This window comes from Microtus oregoni, unplaced genomic scaffold (assembly GCF_018167655.1).
Source record: "Microtus oregoni isolate MIOR12 unplaced genomic scaffold, Mior012 000062F_ref0000492, whole genome shotgun sequence".
Lineage (NCBI taxonomy): Eukaryota > Metazoa > Chordata > Mammalia > Rodentia > Cricetidae > Microtus > Microtus oregoni.
The window spans coordinates 1895694-1917264 of record NW_024543872.1 but is presented as its reverse complement, the minus strand read 5'-3'; the positions used below and the strand labels follow the sequence as shown (position 1 = coordinate 1917264).

General features: G+C 45.4%; 1 protein-coding gene across 1 annotated transcript in view; it reads right to left on the bottom strand.

Moving 5' to 3' along the window:
- The window catches only part of Chn2 (chimerin 2), a 292825-nt gene that overhangs the window by 140585 nt on the left and 130669 nt on the right, over nt 1-21571 (bottom strand). The window contains exon 2 of the mRNA XM_041640219.1: nt 10808-10846. Coding sequence (XP_041496153.1) covers nt 10808-10846 — 39 coding nt within the window. The remainder of the gene's footprint in view (nt 1-10807; nt 10847-21571) is intronic.

The following is a 21571-nucleotide window of genomic DNA, read 5'->3' as shown; positions in this document are numbered from 1 at the left end:
GTGTTTTTGGAGAATTTTTTGTCTTATAAACTTTTGTCTGTGCTTTATTTTACTTTAACCTTACAGGTCTTTTGCTTATATATTATGGTTCAAAATAAGGGTGGGGGGAGATACAGTGCACAGACAGTCCCCAGGACCCAGGTCCTCATCGCCTGGGGATTTGCTGAACATTCACTGAAGACATATGGAAACAAACTATGCCTATACTGGACACGTATTGTTCTTTCTTATCAGTGCTCCCCAAACACTTGGAAAACTACTGTTTACATGGAATTTCACATTGTATTTGGCACTGAAAGTCATCTAAGGCAATCTGATATCTATAGGAGGCTGTGTATATATCATGTGCAAATACTAACCATATGATTTTATGGACAGGTCTGGGGAATCTTCAGCTTTCGCATCTGCAAGAGTTCCACAGAAAGCACAGAACTGCTTTATCTACACACACACACACACCCCTTGTGCATGACACATGGTTCCATTATAAGAAGGATATAAGAAATAGTTTAGATTCATTCTTGATTATGTCTGTATAAATAAACTCTGGCAGGAACAAGGAAGTCATGAAAGCAATTGCTTTTGAAAGATGAAAAGACAGCGAAGACAGAAGCAGAACAAAGAACTCCCCATGAATATCTTTCTAGTGTCTTGATTTGGGAACTCTGCGTAGATATCACTTATTCAAAAATAAGATAAAGGCTCTGAGAGATAGGGTCAGGAAGACTGCTAGTAAGAGGGGAACATAGTAATAAGTTGGCCAGTAACAGAGTAGCGAAGACTCTTGCTTTCTGCAGAACCCCGGGGAGGCTGCACCAGGAGTCCCTTTGTCCCCCTTGCAGAAGCAGGCCACTTACTCCTTGGCAGGCTCACAGCAGGATGAGGCCTAAGAGAGGGTAATGCAAACCACAGAGGCTGCTCCTACACTACAGAGGTTTAGATCCAAGGGGAGAAAAACCCCACCTCACCCCTCTTCCCATTCTCAGTGCTTCCTGAAGCCGACAGTTCTATGAGGACTTGGGATGGGTTTGTGAACACCATCTATGATGGAGGAGTCTAAGGACAGGCATCTGCCACAAGACAAGAGCAGTCTGTGCTAAATACTCCTTTACGGGTCACATCAGCAAATGTATGAGCATCTGCTGTGCCCCAGGCATCATCGTCAGCACTATGTGGAGGCTCGGAAGATGAAGGGGATGCATGCACAGAGAAGGGGAGGTCTTCCTAAGAGCCTGCCAGTGAGCCCAGAAAACACTTGTGTGTTTTCACAAGCCCCAGAAAACAACCTTGGTATTGTTTACGTCCTTGCTTTTCTGATGAGGAAAGACATACAGAGAAGTTAATCATCTGTGTGAGGACACTCAGCTGCACTGTGACCTTTGAATGCAAAGTCCTGGTCTCGTTCCTGCGCCTCAGGCCCTTTGCACTTGCTGTGGATTATTCCTGAGGCATCCATAAAATAAGTCACTGCATCCAGGAAGGTCTCCACCATTCCCTTGGTATCTCCAGGAAGCCTGCATAGCTGGGTCTGTGCAGAACACAATCTTCACTCGGCTCTCTCTGCTCCTTTGTTTCTAAACAACACTGGTTGCCACAAACACCACCAAGAAATAAAAAGCAAATCTTGATTTCTTGTATCCTATCTGTCCTGACTATAGTGTGGGGTCACAAGGACAACTACTTGGCTTGCTGCAGTGTCCCCAGGACTATAACAGAGAACTTGATCAAGGAATGACTGTGTCTTCGAGAAGAATCTGGTTCTACGGGGGAGGCATGTAGAGACACAACATCCATGCAGAACAAGAGCTTCAAGAACTGGCACAAGAGGAAGACATGCAGCTTCCCTGGGTCATCAGGATAAAAGACCATGGGTCTTTCCTTGAGAGACGGGGTAGGGGTACAGACGAAAGGCTGACAGGAAGAGGGAGTCTCATGGGAGAAAATGCCTCTGCCAAACTGGTCCATGAGTAAGACTGTGGGGGTGTTTTTCTTCTCCCCTGAAAAATTATTTCTTGTATTTTTGAGATTATAATATAATACATCATTTCTCCCTTCTCTCTCCTCCCTCTAAGTCTTCCCATGTATTCCTCCTTTGTTCTCTTTCAAATTCATGGTCTCTTTTTTATTAACTTGGTATATACATATATGAGCATGTATGTACATAGATATCCCTAAATACAACTTGCTTAGACTGTATAATGTTACCTGTGCGCATGTTTTTAGGGCTGACCATTTAGTACTGTTAGCCTGTTGGTGTGCTCTTTCCCGGAGAAGACCGTTTCTCCTACTCTCAGTGTTCCTTAGTTGCCTGCAGTTCTCTGTGTGGGGATAAGGCTTCATGAGCTTCCTCCCACCTGTGTTAGCATGTCTATTGCCCTTATTGGCTTGTTTGAGCAGTCACTGGTGAGACTTTACGGGTGTAGCTTCTGACATTCTTATAATGCAATATCGCAGCAAATTTCCTGTTTCTCTGTCTCTTACAATCTTCCCATCCCTTCCTCCACAATAATCCCTGAACTTTAGGTACAGGAGTTGTGGTATAGATGTATCAGTTGGGACTGGGCTCCACAACTTTGCATTTTGATTCGTTATGTGTTGTAATAGGAGCGGCGAGCTGCTTCCCGCCTCCCGGCTAGCTTTATACCCGAAATAATTACACGGAAACTGTATTCTTTTAAACACTGCTTGGCCCATTAGTTCCAGCCTCTTATTGGCTAGCTCTTACATATTGATCTAACCCATTTCTAATGATCTGTGTAGCCCACGAGGTGGCTTACCAGGGAAGATTTTAACCTGTGTCTGTCTGGAGTGGGAGAATCATGGCAACTCACTGATTCAGCTTCTTTCTCCCAGCATTCTGTTCTGTTTACTCCACCCACCTAAGGGTTGGCCTATCAAATGGGCCTAGGCATTTTCTTTATTAATTAACCAGTGAAAGCAACAGATCAGAAAGAAATAACTCCCACATCAGCTATGGTTTTCTGTGATGGTCTTCTTCTGTTACAAAGAGAGGTTTCTTTGATGAGGGGGAGAACTACCAGTATCTGTGGGTATAAGGATAGAGATTTAGAGTGTAGTTAGGAACTATGCTGGTTTAGTAAAGTGGCAGTTATAGTTTTTTCTTTCAAGACCCATGACTTCCTGGGTAGTTGGCTATGCTTCCAGTACCAAGAATAATTTTCCTCTTGTTGAGTGGGTCTTAAGTACAATTAGAGGGTTGTTGGTTACCGCCAAGGTGTGCTGGCCACTACCGCACTCTTAGGGTAATGGTGCCATGCTGGCCATTGCTGTGCTTCGTAGGCATCACAGCTGGGTAGGATTGTTGGTTGCATCCCTCTGGAAGCAGGCAGGACACCATGCCTTATGGAACCATGAAATCTAGTCCTCTGGAAGACATTGAGATCAGTTCCAGCTCAGGGGTTTCTGTGCTCTGTGTCTAAAGTGGATAGAGTCTTCAGCAATGAGGACTTCTCTTCTACCTCCGAGGGGCAACTAAGTACAACAGCAATAGCATCTGTTTTCAAGTCTCTTGGATAACCCTGAACAACAACTTAAAAAGGAGCTTCTCATGCCTAGTATTGTTTTTGTGAAAGCTGATGTCAGTCTATAGCTCTTGGATGGTTCACTGTGAGCCCAGATGGAAAATTTCATTTAAATCGTACAGGTGTATTTAATCACAGACTTACATTTATTATATGTATTTTTAGGTAGATAGTCAGGACTATGATTCTTTATGGATTTTTTCAACACCCTTATTTTACTACCCTTTTCCCCTTCTGTATTTATCTCCCCCTTTCTCCCTAATTAGAACCTTCTACTTTTTTTCATTTTCTTGATCAGATCACATGTACCCTGCTATTCCACTCTCTACTTTTCCCCCAGCCGACCCTGCAATGATCCCTTTGATTTTTCTGGTTTCTACAGTACTCCAAGCTATGAAGATTTGGAATCAGGAGCCTCAGATGAGTGAGAACATACAATTCTTGTCTTTCTGGGTCTGGGCTACACCACTCAATATGATCTTTCTAGTTCCCTCTGTTTACCTGTAAAGTTCATGGTTTCATCTTTCTTCACCACTGAATAGTATTTCTTACTGCATCCGAACTACATTTTCTTTATCTATTCATCAGTTGTGTTTACTGTATGACATTTAGGGGTTTCCATTTCCTAGCTATTGTAATACTTGTCTGAGCAAGAATCTGTGGTGTAGAATGTTCCATCCTTCTGGGATATGCCAAGGAAAGGAGTACCTGGGTCGTATGGTAGATCTATTTTTAGCTGTTTGAAAATTCTCCACAATGATTTTCACAGTGAGTGGATCAGTTGGCAGTCCCACCAAGAGTGAATAGTTGTCCCTTGCCCCCAGTTTGATGTCAGCCATTCCGTTGACCTTTGTTGTTCTTACTGGAGTAAGATGAAATCTCAGAATTGTTTTGACTTGTATTTCCTTAATTGCTAGGAATGGTGAACATTTTTTTGAGCTATTTCCTAGTTTTTGCTGATTAATGATCGATGTGGGAGGACCCAGCCCACTGGTACACCTGGGCAGGTAATCCTAGGGCATATAAAAAAGTAGGCCAGGGGAGCCATGGAGAGCAAGCCAGTGAGCAGCGTTCTTCCATGGTCTCTGTTTCAGTTCCTGCCTCCAGGCTCCTGCCTTGAGTTCATGACCCCAACTTCCCTCAATAATGAACTATGATGATAAGCCAAATAAACCCTTTCCTCCTCAAACCACTTTTGGTCATGGTGTTTATGACAGCAACAGAAAGCAAACAAGAACACTACTGTTGCTAGGACATTGCTGTATAAGTCAGAATTTCTGGCATGTTCTCATTGACTCTTCTGATTCAGTTTCCTCCATGACTTATTCACTCATGCTAATGAAGCCATGGAGATGTCTGCACACTTTGAAGACACCAACAGTTACACAGACAACAGGACTACTAAAGCAAGTTTCAAAGCCTGGATATCCAGGCCCCAAAGTCAGCAGGTCTCTAACGTAATTGGTGGAAAGGTCCCAAGAGGGGCTGGTTCCATTAGAATTTCTGGAAGCCATCATAAAATACAGATTCCTGGTCTCCATCCCTGGCAAGATCCACTCTGTGAATCTGGAAGGAGCCTTCAGAATCTGTTCTGGACCTCTCCAGAAGATGTGAGTACACAGTCGGGGTGGAGGTGCTACCTTTGCCCCACTGAAGGAGGACCAGCCAGGAGCACTGGAGAGCATGGAAGAGGGAAGACAGGGTTTTAATCACATAAAACAGAGACTGAGAAAGCATGCATGATGACATAGCAAGAGGGAGACACCTTGAATGAGAAGACACCGTTGGCAGAACTGAAGGATGCAGGCAGTGGTGCACTTCCGGGCAGTGTGCTTAATGTCAGTAGCCCAAATCCCAAAACCTCACCTTCTGGGGCCCTAGGCACTTTAGCATTGTGACATGCAGCATCATCAACCACACACCTGAGAACAGAAACTCCAGGCATTGTCTGGAAGAGGAACAAGCCTCTGCAGTCCAATAAGCCACAGAGGCACCCCTACTCCTGGCCCCTCACACCGACATCCTTAACTGATGGCCCTTTTCTTAGCCAGAAGGCTACAGAATCCTAAGGCTTGCTCATGCTCTCTGAGCAGCAGAGTTTGGAAGGGAAGCCAACATACTACTCAGGTCCTGTGTCTCTGCCTCCAGAGGTTGATACAACAGCCAACTGCAGTGGAAGCCAAACAAGCTTGGCAGCTTCCTATCCTAGCTTTCAGTAAGAGCCTGGCCATCGTTTGAAGGGTTAGCAAAAACAAACACCCATGGGAATAATTCTCCAAGGCACTTTGAAGGTAACTGAAACATGTCACAAAGTCTGAAAGTGCCACTTACAGATTTAACTCAACAAACACATTTCCCAAGCAAAAGGCAATAACGAACCACTTTTAAGATGGAGAGATGACATGGTAGAATCTGCTTCTGCAGATATGTCCCATGCATATTGTAGGACTTCCCTGGACAGTGGAGGCAGGGGAGGGGTAAGGGGGCACACCTCTCCAGCACAGGAGAGAATTCCTCCACTGGACCAACCTGTTTGGCAGGGATGGTGGTCACTGAGGAATGTGGAGGTAGAGAAAGGGATGCCAAGCTACCCTTGAAATCTACTAATTGAGAAAGCTAATATGTTATTCTTTAATGATAAACTTGACCCACCTTAACAACACAGGGATAAGTCTACAGGTTTCTGTGGGCCATGTGGGAAAGCTCATGCCTGCATAGACCTTAACCCACTCAAAGCCGTAAGTTCCTAGGACAGAGATGGGCTTCCAGGTTAGGCTCTACAGTACACTCCCTTCTAAAGGGGTATGTGGATCCCTGAGCTGTGCCTTTCCCGTAGATAAGAGGTGAGCTATACCACCCTGCCCACTGCCATATCTTACGGGAAACTCCACAGATGAGAGCACACTATTGGTGCTTGTGGGTGACTTCCGGGTCCCAACCTCACCTCCAACTTCTACATGAAGGCCTTGCCTTGCTAACAAAACGTTATCTTAAAATTTACTGCTTGATCGATGTCACCATGGCAACCCAAAGACAAGGCTTGTGGGGCCCCAAAGCAGGGAGCCAGGTAACTGTGTATATAAGCAAGACCTATGGGGTTTGACAAATTGCAGACATACTACTTTTATGACTCACAGACTGGAATAGGATCAAAGAATAACTGCTATCATATTCCTGTCAGGTGCTTCGGCTGTAGCAGTTCTACAGGGGGTGAGATTCCAAGCCCCTGTTTAGAAAGAGGCAGGCGCTCTGAGTGCCTGACCTCCCATTGGAGAAAGGCTCCTGGGAGAGCTGTCAGCCCAAGCATCTGCTGCCTGGCTGGCTTTTTGTCTCTCACAAAGGAAAACCTCAGATTATTCTCACAATGGTTGGCATTTGAACCTGTCAGCTCCAGCCCCACGTTTCACACAGTTCTGGCTTAGCATTCAAATATGGTTTCCTTATTATTTTAAGTGAATTCAAAAGTGGCTATTCTTTTAGGTCCTTAACTCAAAGACTTTGCCCATGGTTTGGGGGTTGATCTTAGTAGTTGAGCTACGTATGTATGGAGTTTATGGCTAAGATGATCCCACTAAGCAAGTGATGATAGGGTCTGTCTCATAAAAACTCAGCAAAGTCTTCTAATCTCACAGGGAGTGGAGGAAACAGAGATTTAGGGTCATCGTGTAACACGGGGGTTCCTTGAGTAAAGGAACTTAAGACACTGCCTTAATATGCATTGATTGAATGAGTTACTGAATGAAGGACAATATACTTGCAGCACAGGAAAAGACAATTTCTAAAGATCCTTACTAGCAAGTGTCCATGCCTAGTGGTTGTGTTTACCTCCCCAAGACCTGCTCGCGTCTTCCCCCCTCCCAGTGTTTCTCTACATTTTCTGACCGTGAATTTTATAATATTGATCCAGAAGTGGACGCTGATCAGCTTAGGAAAGTTAGCAGTTACCAACACCCTGACCACAGAGAGGAAGTCAGGAGTAGGAAAGTGAGGTCAGTGAGGGATGAAATTCAATTCTAATGCTTTGCCTGATGGGTTCATAAACAGATGCTCTCTTTCCCAGCTGTTTCCCAAACAGCGCCAGTACCCACAGTGGTCCTGGGTTGTCTGGGGATGACATGGGAGGAATACATTACAATGTAGCTTTGGAAAAGTGAAACCGGAAAGGAAGATGGGGAAGTGGACAGGGTCATACCCAAAGCCAGTCTCTCTGGTCTTTCTAAAGTCAAGTCTATATTATTGACTGGACTAATCTGTTAATTTTCAACCCAGAACATTATATTTAGCAATAAGCCAAAAACAAGTTTCTTAAAGTCAGTCTTCAGGAGGAGACTAAGTTTTCATTAGGCATGACATCCAAACAGGGTTGGATGCTTCTTAACAACATCAAATAAGTGAAAATATTGGCAACCACTTGTCACTGACAACAAGGATCGTTGTTTTCCTATGACAGGCTTAGGTCTTGTTTCTCACTAGCCGATGAGTCGGAGGTAGATGTGGGCCACATTATTGTCATTGTTGATTTTGAGCATTTACCATTAGAAATAGCAGAATGGAAGATGGTTGGTTGCTTAAGTGATGATAACGCCGGGAATCTGATGGAGCAGTGTGAGCCTGGCAACAACAAACCATGAGGCGGTCCACAAGGGCAACAACACCCACCACAAAGAACTCCCTGATCCATAAGGACCAGGGTCCTCTCTTTTTAGGGATGCTCTGTAGGGCTTTGAGCAACATGGCTCTGGTGTCCTGTGGGTCAAATGCCTTCATTTCAGTAAAACTAATCACTGGGAGACTCTGAATAATAAATGCCCATTAGACTGATTATAATAAAGAACTTTGCCCATGCCACTAAATTTGTATCAAATAGCCCAAACTATCCCCTCTTCAAGTAAGATTTTATGATTCAAGATCCAAAATCAAAATTTCAACCTTATACACGAGGGTAAAATTGGTGTTGTAGACATATATTTAGCAAGGCTCTTCCTAGCTTCCTTAGGATATGCAAGTGCCTTTAAAATATAAATTGGGTAGCCTAAGGTCACTCAGAAGAGGAGGAGATGAATCTGAGCCAATATCATGCATTTCAGTAAAGCTCCCAGTGGTGGCATTTGCTCAACAAATATTTATTGGATTGTTAATGTGCGGCAGGCAGTGTACGATGCCCGATAACTCAAGGAACACCCAACATCTCTTCCCAGGGATATTTTGTTGATTTACTGTCAGAGTACTTCACACTCCATTAGGAAACAAACAAACAAAAACATCCAATTACGAAGTCATTAGCACTGCCTTTTAGAATCGAAGCTGGGAAAGCAGAGCCCTCGATTGGAAGGGCCCTTAGAGACCCACTTGGCCCCTAACTTCACAGATGGGGGAGCAGGCTCATGTAATAAAGAATGAGGTGACCCTGCACGTGCCCGCACAGAAAGGCGAGGGCTATATATCTGGGAGGAGACAAAAGTGAAGAGTACCAAGGGCAATGAAATCCATTAGACAAAAAGAAGGGATAAGGCCTCGGTACCCAGCAAGTTTTTCAATTTTTAAACATGGGAGGCATATGTCTTATAAGATGACAGGAAGCACACACTGGGAAGGGGAGGGGGACGGCACTCTGAGGCAGGGGCTGGTGTATGCATTATGGGAAATTCCAACTCTCAGATTAACACATGGTTTATGTGTATGGTGTATGTGTGCACATGTGTGTGCAATGTATAGAGACCAGAGGTCAATATCAAATTTCTTCCCACAGCTTAGTTTTGGAGACAGAGCTTCTTAAGTGAACCTGGAGCTCACGGATGAGGCTAGGCTGGCTAGCCAGCAGGCCCTGGGAATTCTCCTGTCTCCACCCTGGTGCTAGGATTAGAGGCATGTGCGACATAGGCACTGAGGCTCTGAATTCAGGCTCTCATGCTGTGAGGCCAGCAGTGTCCTGACTGAGCCATCTCCTGACCCCACTTCGGTTCAGTTTTATGCATATAAATAACAAATAGGTGCATATATGTGTATGTATAAAGTACATACTCCCTCTAATCCTTTTATGATAAGAGTACATGCTGAGAAATGTTTGTTAGGCAATGTGTGCTTATGTATACATCAGAGTATACTTATACAAACCTAGATGGTACAGCCAAGCACGCACATGTGCCATATGGCCCATGCTGATGATATATGTTGTCATAGGCCCAGTTCACTTTTGGTGGAGGTGCCATTATGTGACACATGACTACAATGATAAGCAATATATAGAAAATCTGAGACTTTAATTATTGAGACAGAGTCTCATTATGTAGACCTTATGCTGTTCTGTAACTCACTGTATAGACAAGACTGGCCTAGAACTTAAAGAGGTGCATTTGCCTTTACCTCCAGAGTGTTAGGATCACAGATATACATCACTGTGTGCTCAGTTTACAATTTTAAACCAGTAGAAAAGAAATCTTGAATGCTTGCTTGCAGCCTAAGAGTTGGCTTGCTTCTGGGCACCCAGACTTGACTCCTGAATGCCCCCCGACTGCTTTTGGAGATGCCTCTGCCCTTGTTGAGCTATGGTTTCCTTACAGAGGAGGTAGGGATAACAGCATGCCAGCCTGTTGGGCTGTACTGAGAATCTAAAATTAGCAGCTCAAAGCCTAAGGCAGGTCCTCAGTGGACAGCATCAGCAATGGCAGCATCAATACTGTCAGCAGCACTAACGATTGCTACCTAGCGATGAGCTTGGAGGAACACCTGTCTCAACCATGGTGGGCGCCTTCCTGCCACAGCCCTTTCTTCTCCAAACAGAGAATTCTGAGAGAGACACAGTACACCAAGGAGAGACAGTTTGTGAGGTAATGGCCATTGCCTGCCTTCATGACGGAAGCTGCTGGGTGGCTGATGCTCAGACAAGATCTATGTTCCTAAAGAGTCACCCCGAGCCATCAGACCATCTTCACTGTGTGTCCATTCTCCAACAGTTCATGTCGAATGATATTACAGCTTCGGAGTGATGAGCAAAGAGTACAATTCATGGAAAGTCAGAAGGTCCCCTCCCCTCGGGAGCAGCCTTAACATGGGTCACACAGGCCAGTGGTTGTTAAAGGTTCTGGTTGGGCACAAGCAGAGTTTACTCTCTCTCACACAGGTATCTCCTCAGTGAAAAGAAGAGCTAGGGCTCGGGGATGGGGACGGCTTATGGGACAACACATATGCACTGCAGCCCAGTGGGATCCTTCAAGAAGGCAGGCAGGTTAAAGACTTGCAGGGATCTGTGTGTCGTTGGTACTCACGGTATGATTTCCATATTGGAGGCTGATATTCCTCAGCATCTAGAATGAAGAGAGAGATCACGTCAGACTGCATGTCAACCTGCCAATGCGTGTCTTCCCTAGAGGAGGACAGCCAGTCAGCTGGACTCACATTCCAACCCCAGGGGCCTTTCAGCTCATGAACAGAGTCGTTCCAGGCACAGAGGCGGAACATGCATGGGTAACTTGTGGGCCCAACAACAACATCTTTGGATCACAACTGTGACAGAATAAACAACAGCTTTCAAAATTCAGTAAATAAAAAAAAAGATTTTGAAGTAATTAACTGGATTGTGCTTGCTCGTGATCCTTTCAAAATATATTTACTTAACTTGGCATAATAAACACATAATTTATCTCAGTTTCCAGACAAACCTTTAGTCAATTTATTAAGGCTAGAGGGCAGAATGCAAAGTGGCGAGCATGCAATATTAGATATGGAAACTTGTGTGGCCAAAATCCCCGCCACTCCTCAACTCCTGGGCCTGACATCAGAGGCATTGAGGATGCTCTTGGGATTGCACTAACTCCTTGAATTAATGTTAATATGTGATCTAGAGTATTTCCAGAAGCCTCACAGCAAACACAAGTGTTGGATGAGAGCATTACAGGAGAGGATGAGTTGTTCTTCATCACCCTCAGAAACAAGCAAGAGGAGCCAACGGCTGCTGCCTCAGCTCCCGGCCTTTGTGACATGCCATTCTCCCTTATGGTTAGTGCCTGTGCCTCACAGCTGAGTCTAATGAAGCCCCTGTCAGCCTAAACAGCCAGGGCAGGAGAGTCTGGCCCAGGATACATGTGGCTCAGAAGGAAGTTTGAGTTTTCTTTTCTTTTCTCCTTCCTTCCTGCCTTCCCTCCCTCCCTCCCTCCTTCCTTCCTTCCTTCCTTTCTGTTTTGTTTTTTCGAGACAGTATTTCTCTGTGAAACAGTCCTGGCTGTCCTGGAACTCACTTTATAGATCAGGCTGGCCTCAGACTCACAAGAGATCTACCCGTCTCTGCCTACCGAATGCTGGGAGTAAAGGTGTGCACCACCACCGCCTGGTAAAGCTTGAGTTTTTTTTTAATTTAGCATCTTTAGGTCCATAAGCCCTGCTGTGTGCTCCCCACTCCCACTTTTAGCTGCTCTGTCCTGTCCCTATCCTTGGGCTTCTGTCCTGTTAGAGCTTTCCTAATTCTGGAAGGAATTAACATCTGAGAGTTTTTCTCCCTGAGAAACACATGTGCTATTTATTGATAAATACCAACCCAAAAGTGATCAACTTTCCCCCAAAATCCTACACAAATATGCTTGTTTAGTTTAACGTTTTATTTTGTAATAGATATCTTGTCCCTTTGGCTCATCACCTCACAGACTCAAAGGTCATTGCGTACCCTTTAGAATATGGGTGCACGTGCATTGATGGTTTCTACTGTGACTCTTTAAATATTTTTTACATATTTTTGTTTGTTTATTTATTTTATGTGTGTGTATGTTTTACCTGCATGTGTACAAGTGCATCACATGTGTGCTTGGTGTTTACATAGGTCAGAAGAGGGTGTCAAATACCCCATTGTGGATGACTGTTAGCCACCATGTGCATGCTGAGAATCAAACCCAGGACCTCTGCAAGACTAACCAGAACTCTAAACCTCTGAGCCATCTCCCCAGCCCGCTGGCATTAACTCTTAATACCTGTGCCAAAGTAAGAAATAGTGTCTCATAATAATGAGCTGTTAGCCTAAACCGCTGGTTCATTTCATCCTCTTTGCAACATGAATCAATGTTAAACATTAGCAGCAATGTTTATAAAAGGCCTTTTTAAATCAAACAAACCAACTTGCTGAGTTTACAAGAAAATTCTTAACCATCCATCCCATGCCGCTTCCCCCAGAAAAGCCAGGCCCTATACACTTGAATGTGGATCACATCTCCAAAAATAGTTTTCAAAGATAAATAAAAACCAATACAGGCAAGCACACACGCATATTTGAGCATGCACAGGAACACACACACATACACATGGACGCATATATTGTATAGAAATTAAATGAGACGCTACCTAAGACATCATAGGTAGGGAGAAAAATGTAACCTCTTCTTATTTCAGGTGAGATTATTCTATGCACTAAGTCTGACCCCCAGGCGAGAGGAGGTAAAACCGGTCAGGACCTCTGCACTACTTTCTGTGGGCCAAAGGGAGGTTCTGAGGCAGCGGCAAGTAGCACCCTTGTTTGGATACAGTCCTGAGATTGGCTTAGATCTAAGATGTTCTTACCTCATGCCCATTTAAATTAGACACCCTCACTATGAATGTTGTCTTGCCCTAAGAACAACCTAGGATGGTTTTTCATGAAACTCAGCGGTCCCATTAATGCTCAAGCAGGATTCCCTGCAAGCGCTGGAAACCGTTTTCCTTTGCACTTGCTTCCTGTGGTCAGCACAGCTCAGAGATGAAGAAAGCTGCCCAAAGAAATGGAGGATCTCAACAGCCCCTGGTCCAGAACCTGCCAATGTTATTCCTCTGTGTGTGGAATAGGCTTCACTGTGGCATGTGGTAGCCTGCTCTAGGGAGTCTGCCCCCTCTGAGTCCAGTGCATGCATTTCCGCATTCCACAGCTCACCCTGCCATACCAGCCTCTGTGTTCTCAGCACAAATAATGCCTTTCCAAGTCTGTGCCTTTGCTGTGTGGATTATCTTCGTAAAATGCTCACTAATAGGTCTTGGCATGGCTCATTTGTCCCATCACGTAGGCCTCAGTCCAAATGTCACCTCCTAGGGGACTTGCCCTTAACCCAGTCCCTCTCATATCATGCAGCTTGGTTTTCTTCATAGCTTCTGTTACCATAGAGATTATTTATTGATTGTTTTTTTTTTATGACTGGTCTCGCCCCACTATTTGTCAAACTCCATTAAAGCAGGAGCACTGGCTCACTCACTTTGGCATTACCAGCTTACAACAGGCCTTCAGACACAAACCAGAGGGGCACTAGTGGGGCAATGGTGAGTACAGATGCCTTCCAATAGCTAAAACAAAAACGTGCTAAATCAATGAAGACATTTATGAGACCGGGGAGGTGAGGTCTGCCTATAATCCCAGCACTCCAAAGGCAGAGGCAGCTGAAGGTATCTATGAGTTTCAGGCTGATCTGCTCTATACAGTGAGCTCCAGGCCAGCCAGGGCGAGGCAGTGAGATATCTAAAGGATCTATGTGATTCATGCCACTCTGCCTTCTGCAGACAAGCACTGCAGGTTCTTTCTGTCTCCTGCCCTGAGTGCTGGGGTGTCATGGGGATTCACTAAGAGTGCTTACGAGCTGCTCCTAAGAGAGAATTGCGCTCTGCATAAAGTCCCTGATGTGGCGGGCTGCTATTACTCTGTCACTGTGATGTCACCCTGTCCCAGCTCTTCCCAGGTGGCTCACTGCTATTGTCTTCAGCCTCCCCACGGCAGCCATTGACTGTCTCTATTTCCTCAAACCTGGAGCCTGTAATTAAGTTCCGGGGCTGTTGTCATGGAAGTTTCTTCTCTCATATGAAAGAATTCAAATTGAGAGACCATTTGCCATGCTTCGGTGGAACGACTGTAATTACCTTAGCCTTCGAGACCCATTTCGCCAACCATGACAGTACACTCACTTCTCAGGGGCCACGGTCAAGGGACAGATCACAGAATAATTTTAATATGTCGTAACAAGTCCTGAGCTGCCTCCAACAGCACCTCACTAACAATAAAGCTATCTGCACCGACGGCTCCCTCTCCATGTCTTCTTTTCTTTGGTGACGGACTTCACTCTCGGATCAACAGACACTTCACGTGACCTTTTCCTTTCTCAGATAAGTTCTTAGGAGTCTCATGAAGCTGTTCTGGTCCTCCTGTACTGCTGGGATTATAGATATTCATGACTACATTAGGTTCACGTGCTGTTGGGGATTGAACCCAGGGCCTCCACTATGCTAAACAAGCACTTTGCCGACTTAGCTACATCTTAGTCCCACTTTCCCTTCAAAGCGTGGGGTAGGCCTGTGAGGTCAGGTAGTTCTCCTTCATTACCTGGCAAATGGGTGAAACAAGACACGCAACTGTTAAATGGCTTCCTCAAGGTTATAAAACAAGTTAGGGGCAGAAGTGGGCATTGGTCTTCAGGACCTGGATGTATCACTCATTCCAGTCAGACAGCCCCTCCAATTGCACATACTGAAGTTAAGAAAATGACATTATCACATAGCAGATCTATTAGTTTGATTTTGGGGAGGCTTAAAAGAAAAAAAAAAACGAGTGCAAAACTTCCCAGTGATTCAGGGTGGGACACTCCGGGATCTGTGCACACTTTCCATGGCTTGTGGTTCAGGTGACAGCCTCTGGGGTGAGACCATCTAGATTCAACACCCTATTCTGCCCTTCACTGTGAGACCTTAGGCAGATTATCTAATCTTTATGGGGCTCATCTCTTCAACTTATCAAACAGGAAGAAGAATGCTCCCCAGCACCAAGCATTATTACCATGAAGAGTTCATATATATGAGAGATTAATCTGCAAAGAGAAAACAAGTATGCTTGAGGTCATATAACCAGAGAAGAGATGGAGTCACACACACACACACACACACACACACACACACACACACAAAGATAGGGTAGAATAAAAAAGTAAAGAAAATGAATAAAGGGGCATGAATCTCAGAGTTCAGATTTCTAGAATCCACATAAAGCTGGATGTAGTAGCAAGATAGGAGCTCGAGACAGAACAAGGCGTGGATGGTCAGGGCCAACAACCCTGGCTTATGAAGGGTGGATCGCATCTCCAACGAGGTGGAAAGTGAGTACCAACCAAAGATCATCCTCTGACATTCATGGCACAAGCATGCTTTCTGCCCCCAACAACATACATATCAAACACACCCAAGCACAGACAAAGGTTCTAAAAAATAAAAAAAAGAGTAAAGGATAGACATGAGATAAAATATGTGAATTAACTAAAATGAAATGCTTTCTTTGACTATAAAGTTCTATGCTTAATGCTATCATTATCTTTAATGACAGGAAAATAATTCCTGCCACATTGTTACTAATAAAATCACAAAGCAATACATTTATTATCAAGGAGATGATCTATCTTTCCTTTTTAGATACTATCCTAGTCTGTAACCCAGCCAGTCTCAGAACTCAGCTATTTTTCTGCCTCAGACTCCCAAATACTAAGATCATAGACATAAGTTACCACCTCTGAGTCTTGTATTTGTGTGTGTGTGTGCGCGCACACACATGTACATGCTCGTCTACGTGGGAGCACATATGTATGTGTGCACCGTGGGACAAAGGCCACCTTTGAGTGTTATTCCTTTGGTGACATCTGGTCTGGAGCTATCCAAGTAGGCAAGGCAGGCTGAATAGTGAGCTCCAGGGATCCCCCTGTCTCTACTTCCTCAGAGCCAGGACTGAAAAGTTGGGACAGCATGCCTGACTTTAAAAATATGCATTCTAGGGGTCAAACTCTGATCTTCTTGCTTATCGACTGGGCTATCGTCCCAGGAATGAATGAATGAATGAATGAATAGGTTCAGATTCCCAGAAGCACAATTATTAAAAAGCTATTAGACCTGCTATTGAATGGGTAATCCTACTTTCCTGATTGCTTACCTATATCTTGTAACTGTTTATATTTATATTGCATGTATGCAAATGAAAAGGAATGGGAGATAAATTTGGAAGAGCTCTAGGTCTTTTGTCGTCTGTTTTGAATGCACTGCCTCAACAAAGCATCACCTCGAAAAGAAGTTGTTGCAACAAAACCAACAGAAATAGCTCTTATTTAACAGCCTTGGTGCTGATGCAGGAAGAACAGAGCTATGCCTACTAACCCTGGCCCAGCTTCTCAAAAAGCCTTGAGACATAAGCATGAATCAGCCATTTCAGGCAGGCTCGGAAGCAGCTATCTCCTCTCATGTAAAAGGGATAAAAGTAGAAAAAATGCTTAGAAAATGATCCAAAACTTACCAAAAATGGTTAATGGACCAAATGTAATTATCTATAAAGAGTCTGCATAATACTTATGGGGAAGAGGGGAGGGGGAAAGGAAGGGAGGGAAGAAAGAGAGAATGGGGGAAGAGGGGAGAAGAGATGAGGGGAGAGGAGAAGAGAGAAGGGAGGCAAGAAAAGGGAGAGGGGAGGGGAGAGGAAAGGAGAGAAGAAGGTCAAGGGGGCCAAAGGGTACAAGTAGAACTTGAAAGTGACCTTGAGGAAGCCATACCTGCTGAGTATTTGAGCCTTGAAAAGATAACACAGCCACCATGGTCTTGGGAAAATCAAATTCTGGAATGGTCCCAGAGAAGGCTGTTCAGTTTGTGAAGCAGTCTGGGGACAGTGAGGGCTCTTAGAGAGCATTCGTGGGACAATATCATCTCTCTAGAGGAAAAACTAACACTTCTACAGAGCTCCCACTAAACTTAGAAGTAGTGCAGACTTACTGCTGAAAACAGAGAAGGTAATAATTTTAAAATGTGTCATTTTCAAAGTCTCCTACCTCAGGAAAAATGCTCCTTTAATAGATTTGTGTGAGACTTTATAACTTTTTCTCTGTGTCTTGTTACAATAAAATTCTACAAAAATGGTCCCACACTATATATTATGATTCTACAGTTTGCTTTTTAAATTTTAATGTTACTTCTCTTTTTATCCATATATATATATATATATATATATATATATAGAGAGAGAGAGAGAGAGAGAGACAGAGACAGAGACAGAGACACAAGACCTCTCACAATCATTAGTCCTCTGGTCTTAGTTTCTTCCTCAGTGCTGGGACAGTAGCTGTCTGGTCCCATACCCAGCAACTCTGGATGCTGTTTTATAGGTAGGCATTTTTTTTCACATCTGTACACATGCATCTATGTTTCTTTCCCTTCATTTAACTAAAGGTTGGCCTAGTGTATGCTTTTCCCAAGACGTAAATCATTTATTTATGAACAATTTCTCAAGAATAGACATCCGGGCTTCTTTTATATTCTGCAGATACAAACAACGTGTGGCTCTTGTATTCGAGGGGTGGCTCTCAGGGGAATAAAAGTCTGTGTTTTCATTACAGAAAAGGTTATGTTAACCGGAAACCTCAGTGGTGAGTGCAAGAAAGTTGAGCTTCCTACACGCCCACAGCTTGAGCTCCCTATATGCCCCAGTCTGAGCTCCCTGTACCCCCATAGTCTAAGCTCCCTACACCCCACAGTCTGAGCTCCCTACACCCCCACAGTCTGAGCTCCCTACACCCCAGTCTGAGCTCCCTACACCCCCACAGTCTGAGCTCCCTACACCCCTAATCTGAGCTCCCCACACACAGTCTGAGCTCCCCACACACACAGTCTGAGCTCCCTACACCCCCACAGTCTGAGCTCCCCCCACACACAGTCTGAGCTCCCTACACCCCTAATCTGAGCTCCCCCCACACAGTCTGAGCTCCCTACACCCCTAATCTGAGCTCCCCCCACACACAGTCTGAGCTCCCTACACCCCTAATCTGAGCTCCCCACACATACAGTCTGAGCTCCCTACACCTCCACAGTCTGAGCTCCCTATACCCCTAATCTGAGATCCCCCCACACACAGTCTGAGCTCCCTACACCCCTAATCTGAGCTCCCCACACACACAGTCTGAGCTCCCTACACCCCACAGTCTGAGCTCCCTACACCCCCACAGTCTGAGCTCCCCTCATACACACAGTCTGAGCTCCCTACACCCCCTAGTCTGAGCTCTCCCCCCGACACATAGTCTGAGCTCCTACACCCTCACAGGCTGGTGTCAATCTGCACCCTAATTTGTGATGCTTCTTAAGATTGAACTATAAATCCACAGGTAAGACTACATGTATTTGCAGAGTAGCAGATGGAGACAGGAAGCTCTTGCAGAAACAAGGCTATGACCTGATGTGAGAATCCACGAGTCCTAAGGGCTATGTTGGCTGCAGCTGGAAGGCTGTGCATCCCAGGATTTATGGCTCTAGAAATAAGCCACTGTAAGAGAATCACCTGAAGAGCAAGTGTAAAGGAATTTGGGAACTGATTAATGAACAAAAATGAAAGATGGCATATGTTCTACTTGGGTAAGTGACAACTGAAGAGTTACCCTGTAAACATCTAGGAGAGCCAGTTTCCTTCCCTTGGCTCAGTGGAGGGTGACAAAAGCAATGGGGACACACAACCAGGCTTTGAAAACAAGACTCATTGGTCCAGAGATTAACCTAATGAGGAAGCTGGAGGAGACCTACCCCTGAGAGTATTTCAGATATGTATCTGGATCAGAGGATTTTCTGAGAAACATGGGGAGGGGAGGTTGGGTTCCCCCTCTGCCATTCCCTCTCACAAATGCCAGCCCTCTGCCGCCCATTTTGATTTATTTTTTATGGCTCCATTTTTTTTAATTTATTTATTTATTAAGGATTTCTGCCTCCTCCCCGCCACCACCTCCCATTTCCCTTCCCCTCCCCCAATCAAGTCCCCCTCCCTCATCTGCTCGAAGAGCAATCAGGGTTCCCTGACCTGTGGGAAGCCCAAGGACCGCCCACATCTATCCAGGTCTAGTAAGGTGAGCATCCAAACTGCCTAGGCTCCCCCAAAGCCAGTAGGTGCAGTAGGATCAAAAACCCATTGCCATTGTTCTTGAGTTCTCAGTAGTCCTCATTGTCCGCTATGTTCAGCAAGTCCGGTTTTATCCCATGCTTTTTCAGGCCCAATGGACACAGTGGCCTTTTCCAGGGAAGTTGGGTGCAAACAGGTTTTTCAGTCAGTCCTGGAGCAGATGCTCAATGAGATGACAGTTCAGGATTTGCGGCATGATCAGCTTCATGGGCCCAGAATGAGTTGGGATCCAGATTAAGACAGACAACAGCAGCAGGAGTGGGGTGCTGATTATGTGTGCACTGCGGTGTGTGTGCACTGTGGTGTGTGTGCACTGCGGTGTGTGCACTATGGTGTGTGTGTGCACTGCGGTGTGTGCACTGCAGTGTGTGCACTATGGTGTGTGTGTGAACTGCGGTGTGTGCACTGCAGTGTGTGCACTATGGTGTGTGTGTGTGAACTGCGGTGTGTGCACTGCAGTGTGTGCACTATGGTGTGTGTGTGCACTGCAGTGTGTGCACTACGGTGTGTGTGTGCACTGCGGTGTGTGCACTGTAGTGTGTGTGCACTGCGGTGTGTGCACTGCAGTGTGTGCACTGTGGTGTGTGTGCACTGTGGTGTGTGTGTGCACTGTGGTGTGTGTGCACTGTGGTGTGTGTGTGCACTGTGGTGTGTGTGCACTGCGGTGTGTGTGTGTGCACTGCGGTGTGTGTGTGTGCACTGCGGTGTGTGCACTGTGGTGTGTGTGTGCACTGTGGTGTGTGTACTGTGGTGTGTGTGTGCACTGTGGTGTGTGTGCACTGTGGTGTGTGTGCACTGCGGTGTGTGTGTGCACTGCGGTGTGTGAACTGTGATGTGTGTACTGTGGTGTGTGTGCACTGTGGTGTGTGTGCACCGCGGTGTGTGTGCACTGTGTTGTGTGTGTGCACTGCAGTGTGTGTGTGCACTGTGGTGTGTGTGCACTGTGGTGTGTGTGCACTGTGTTGTGTGTGTGCACTGCGGTGTGTGTGTGCACTGCGGTGTGTGTGCACCGCGGTGTGTGTGCACTGTGGTGTGTGTGCACTGCGGTGTGTGTGTGCACTGCGGTGTGTGCACTGCGGTGTGTGTACTGTGGTGTGTGTGTGCACTGTGGTGTGTGTGCACTGTGGTGTGTGTGCACTGTGGTGTGTGTGTGCACTGCAGTGTGTGCACTGTCGTGTGTGTACTGTGGTGTGTGTGTGCACTGTGTTGTGTGTGTGCACTGCGGTGTGTGTGTGCACTGCAGTGTGTGTGCACCGCGGTGTGTGTGCACTGTGGTGTGTCTGCACCAGAACCTCCCAAGCTTCCAAAGGTTTGACATGTATGTGGGGTCACAGCACAGTCTGAGCCACGGTCTTTTCAGACCACAGCAGCCACATGGGGCCAGGCTTGATCAAACTGCTCCATAATGTTGGAAGAGAAGCTTTCCAGAGATTTCTTACTAATATATTTCACCTGCACAGATTCTCTGCTTCATCCCGAGGAACAAGACCCTGTGTGAATTCTCTTCAAAAATGGTTTGGGTGAGAAACTAGAGTAAGAAATGAAGGCCTGGTGTACATCAGCTTTGTGGTTCAGCAGGATTTTGTTGTTTTAATTTCTCTTGTGTTTTTTTGTGATTATAATATAATTATATGATTTTCCCCTTCCCTTGATTCTCCACAAATCCTCACATATACAAATACATGGCCTCTTATTAGCTGTTGTTACATACATATGCATATACATCTATATTCCTAAATATAACCTGCTCAGTCTGGGTATAATGTCATTTGCATGCATGTTTTCAGGGCTGACCATTGGTGCTGGATAACCAGTTAGTATCCTCTTCCCTGGGGAAGGCGATTTCTCCTGCTCTCAACATTTCTTGGCTGCCTGCAGTTCTCTGGGTAGGTTTGATGCCTCATGAGCTTTCCCCACTATCCACGTGAGCATGTCTATTGTTGTCCATGTTCAGCTCATGTTTAGGCAGTCGTTGGTGAGACTTTGTGGGTGTAGCTTCTGCCATATCTGGGAGACACGGTCTCACAGCAAACTCCCTGAACCTCTGGCTCTCACAACCTTTGCACCTCCTCTTTCAACGTTCCCTGAGCCTTGGATTCATGAGTTATTTTGTAGATGTATCAGTTGGGACTGA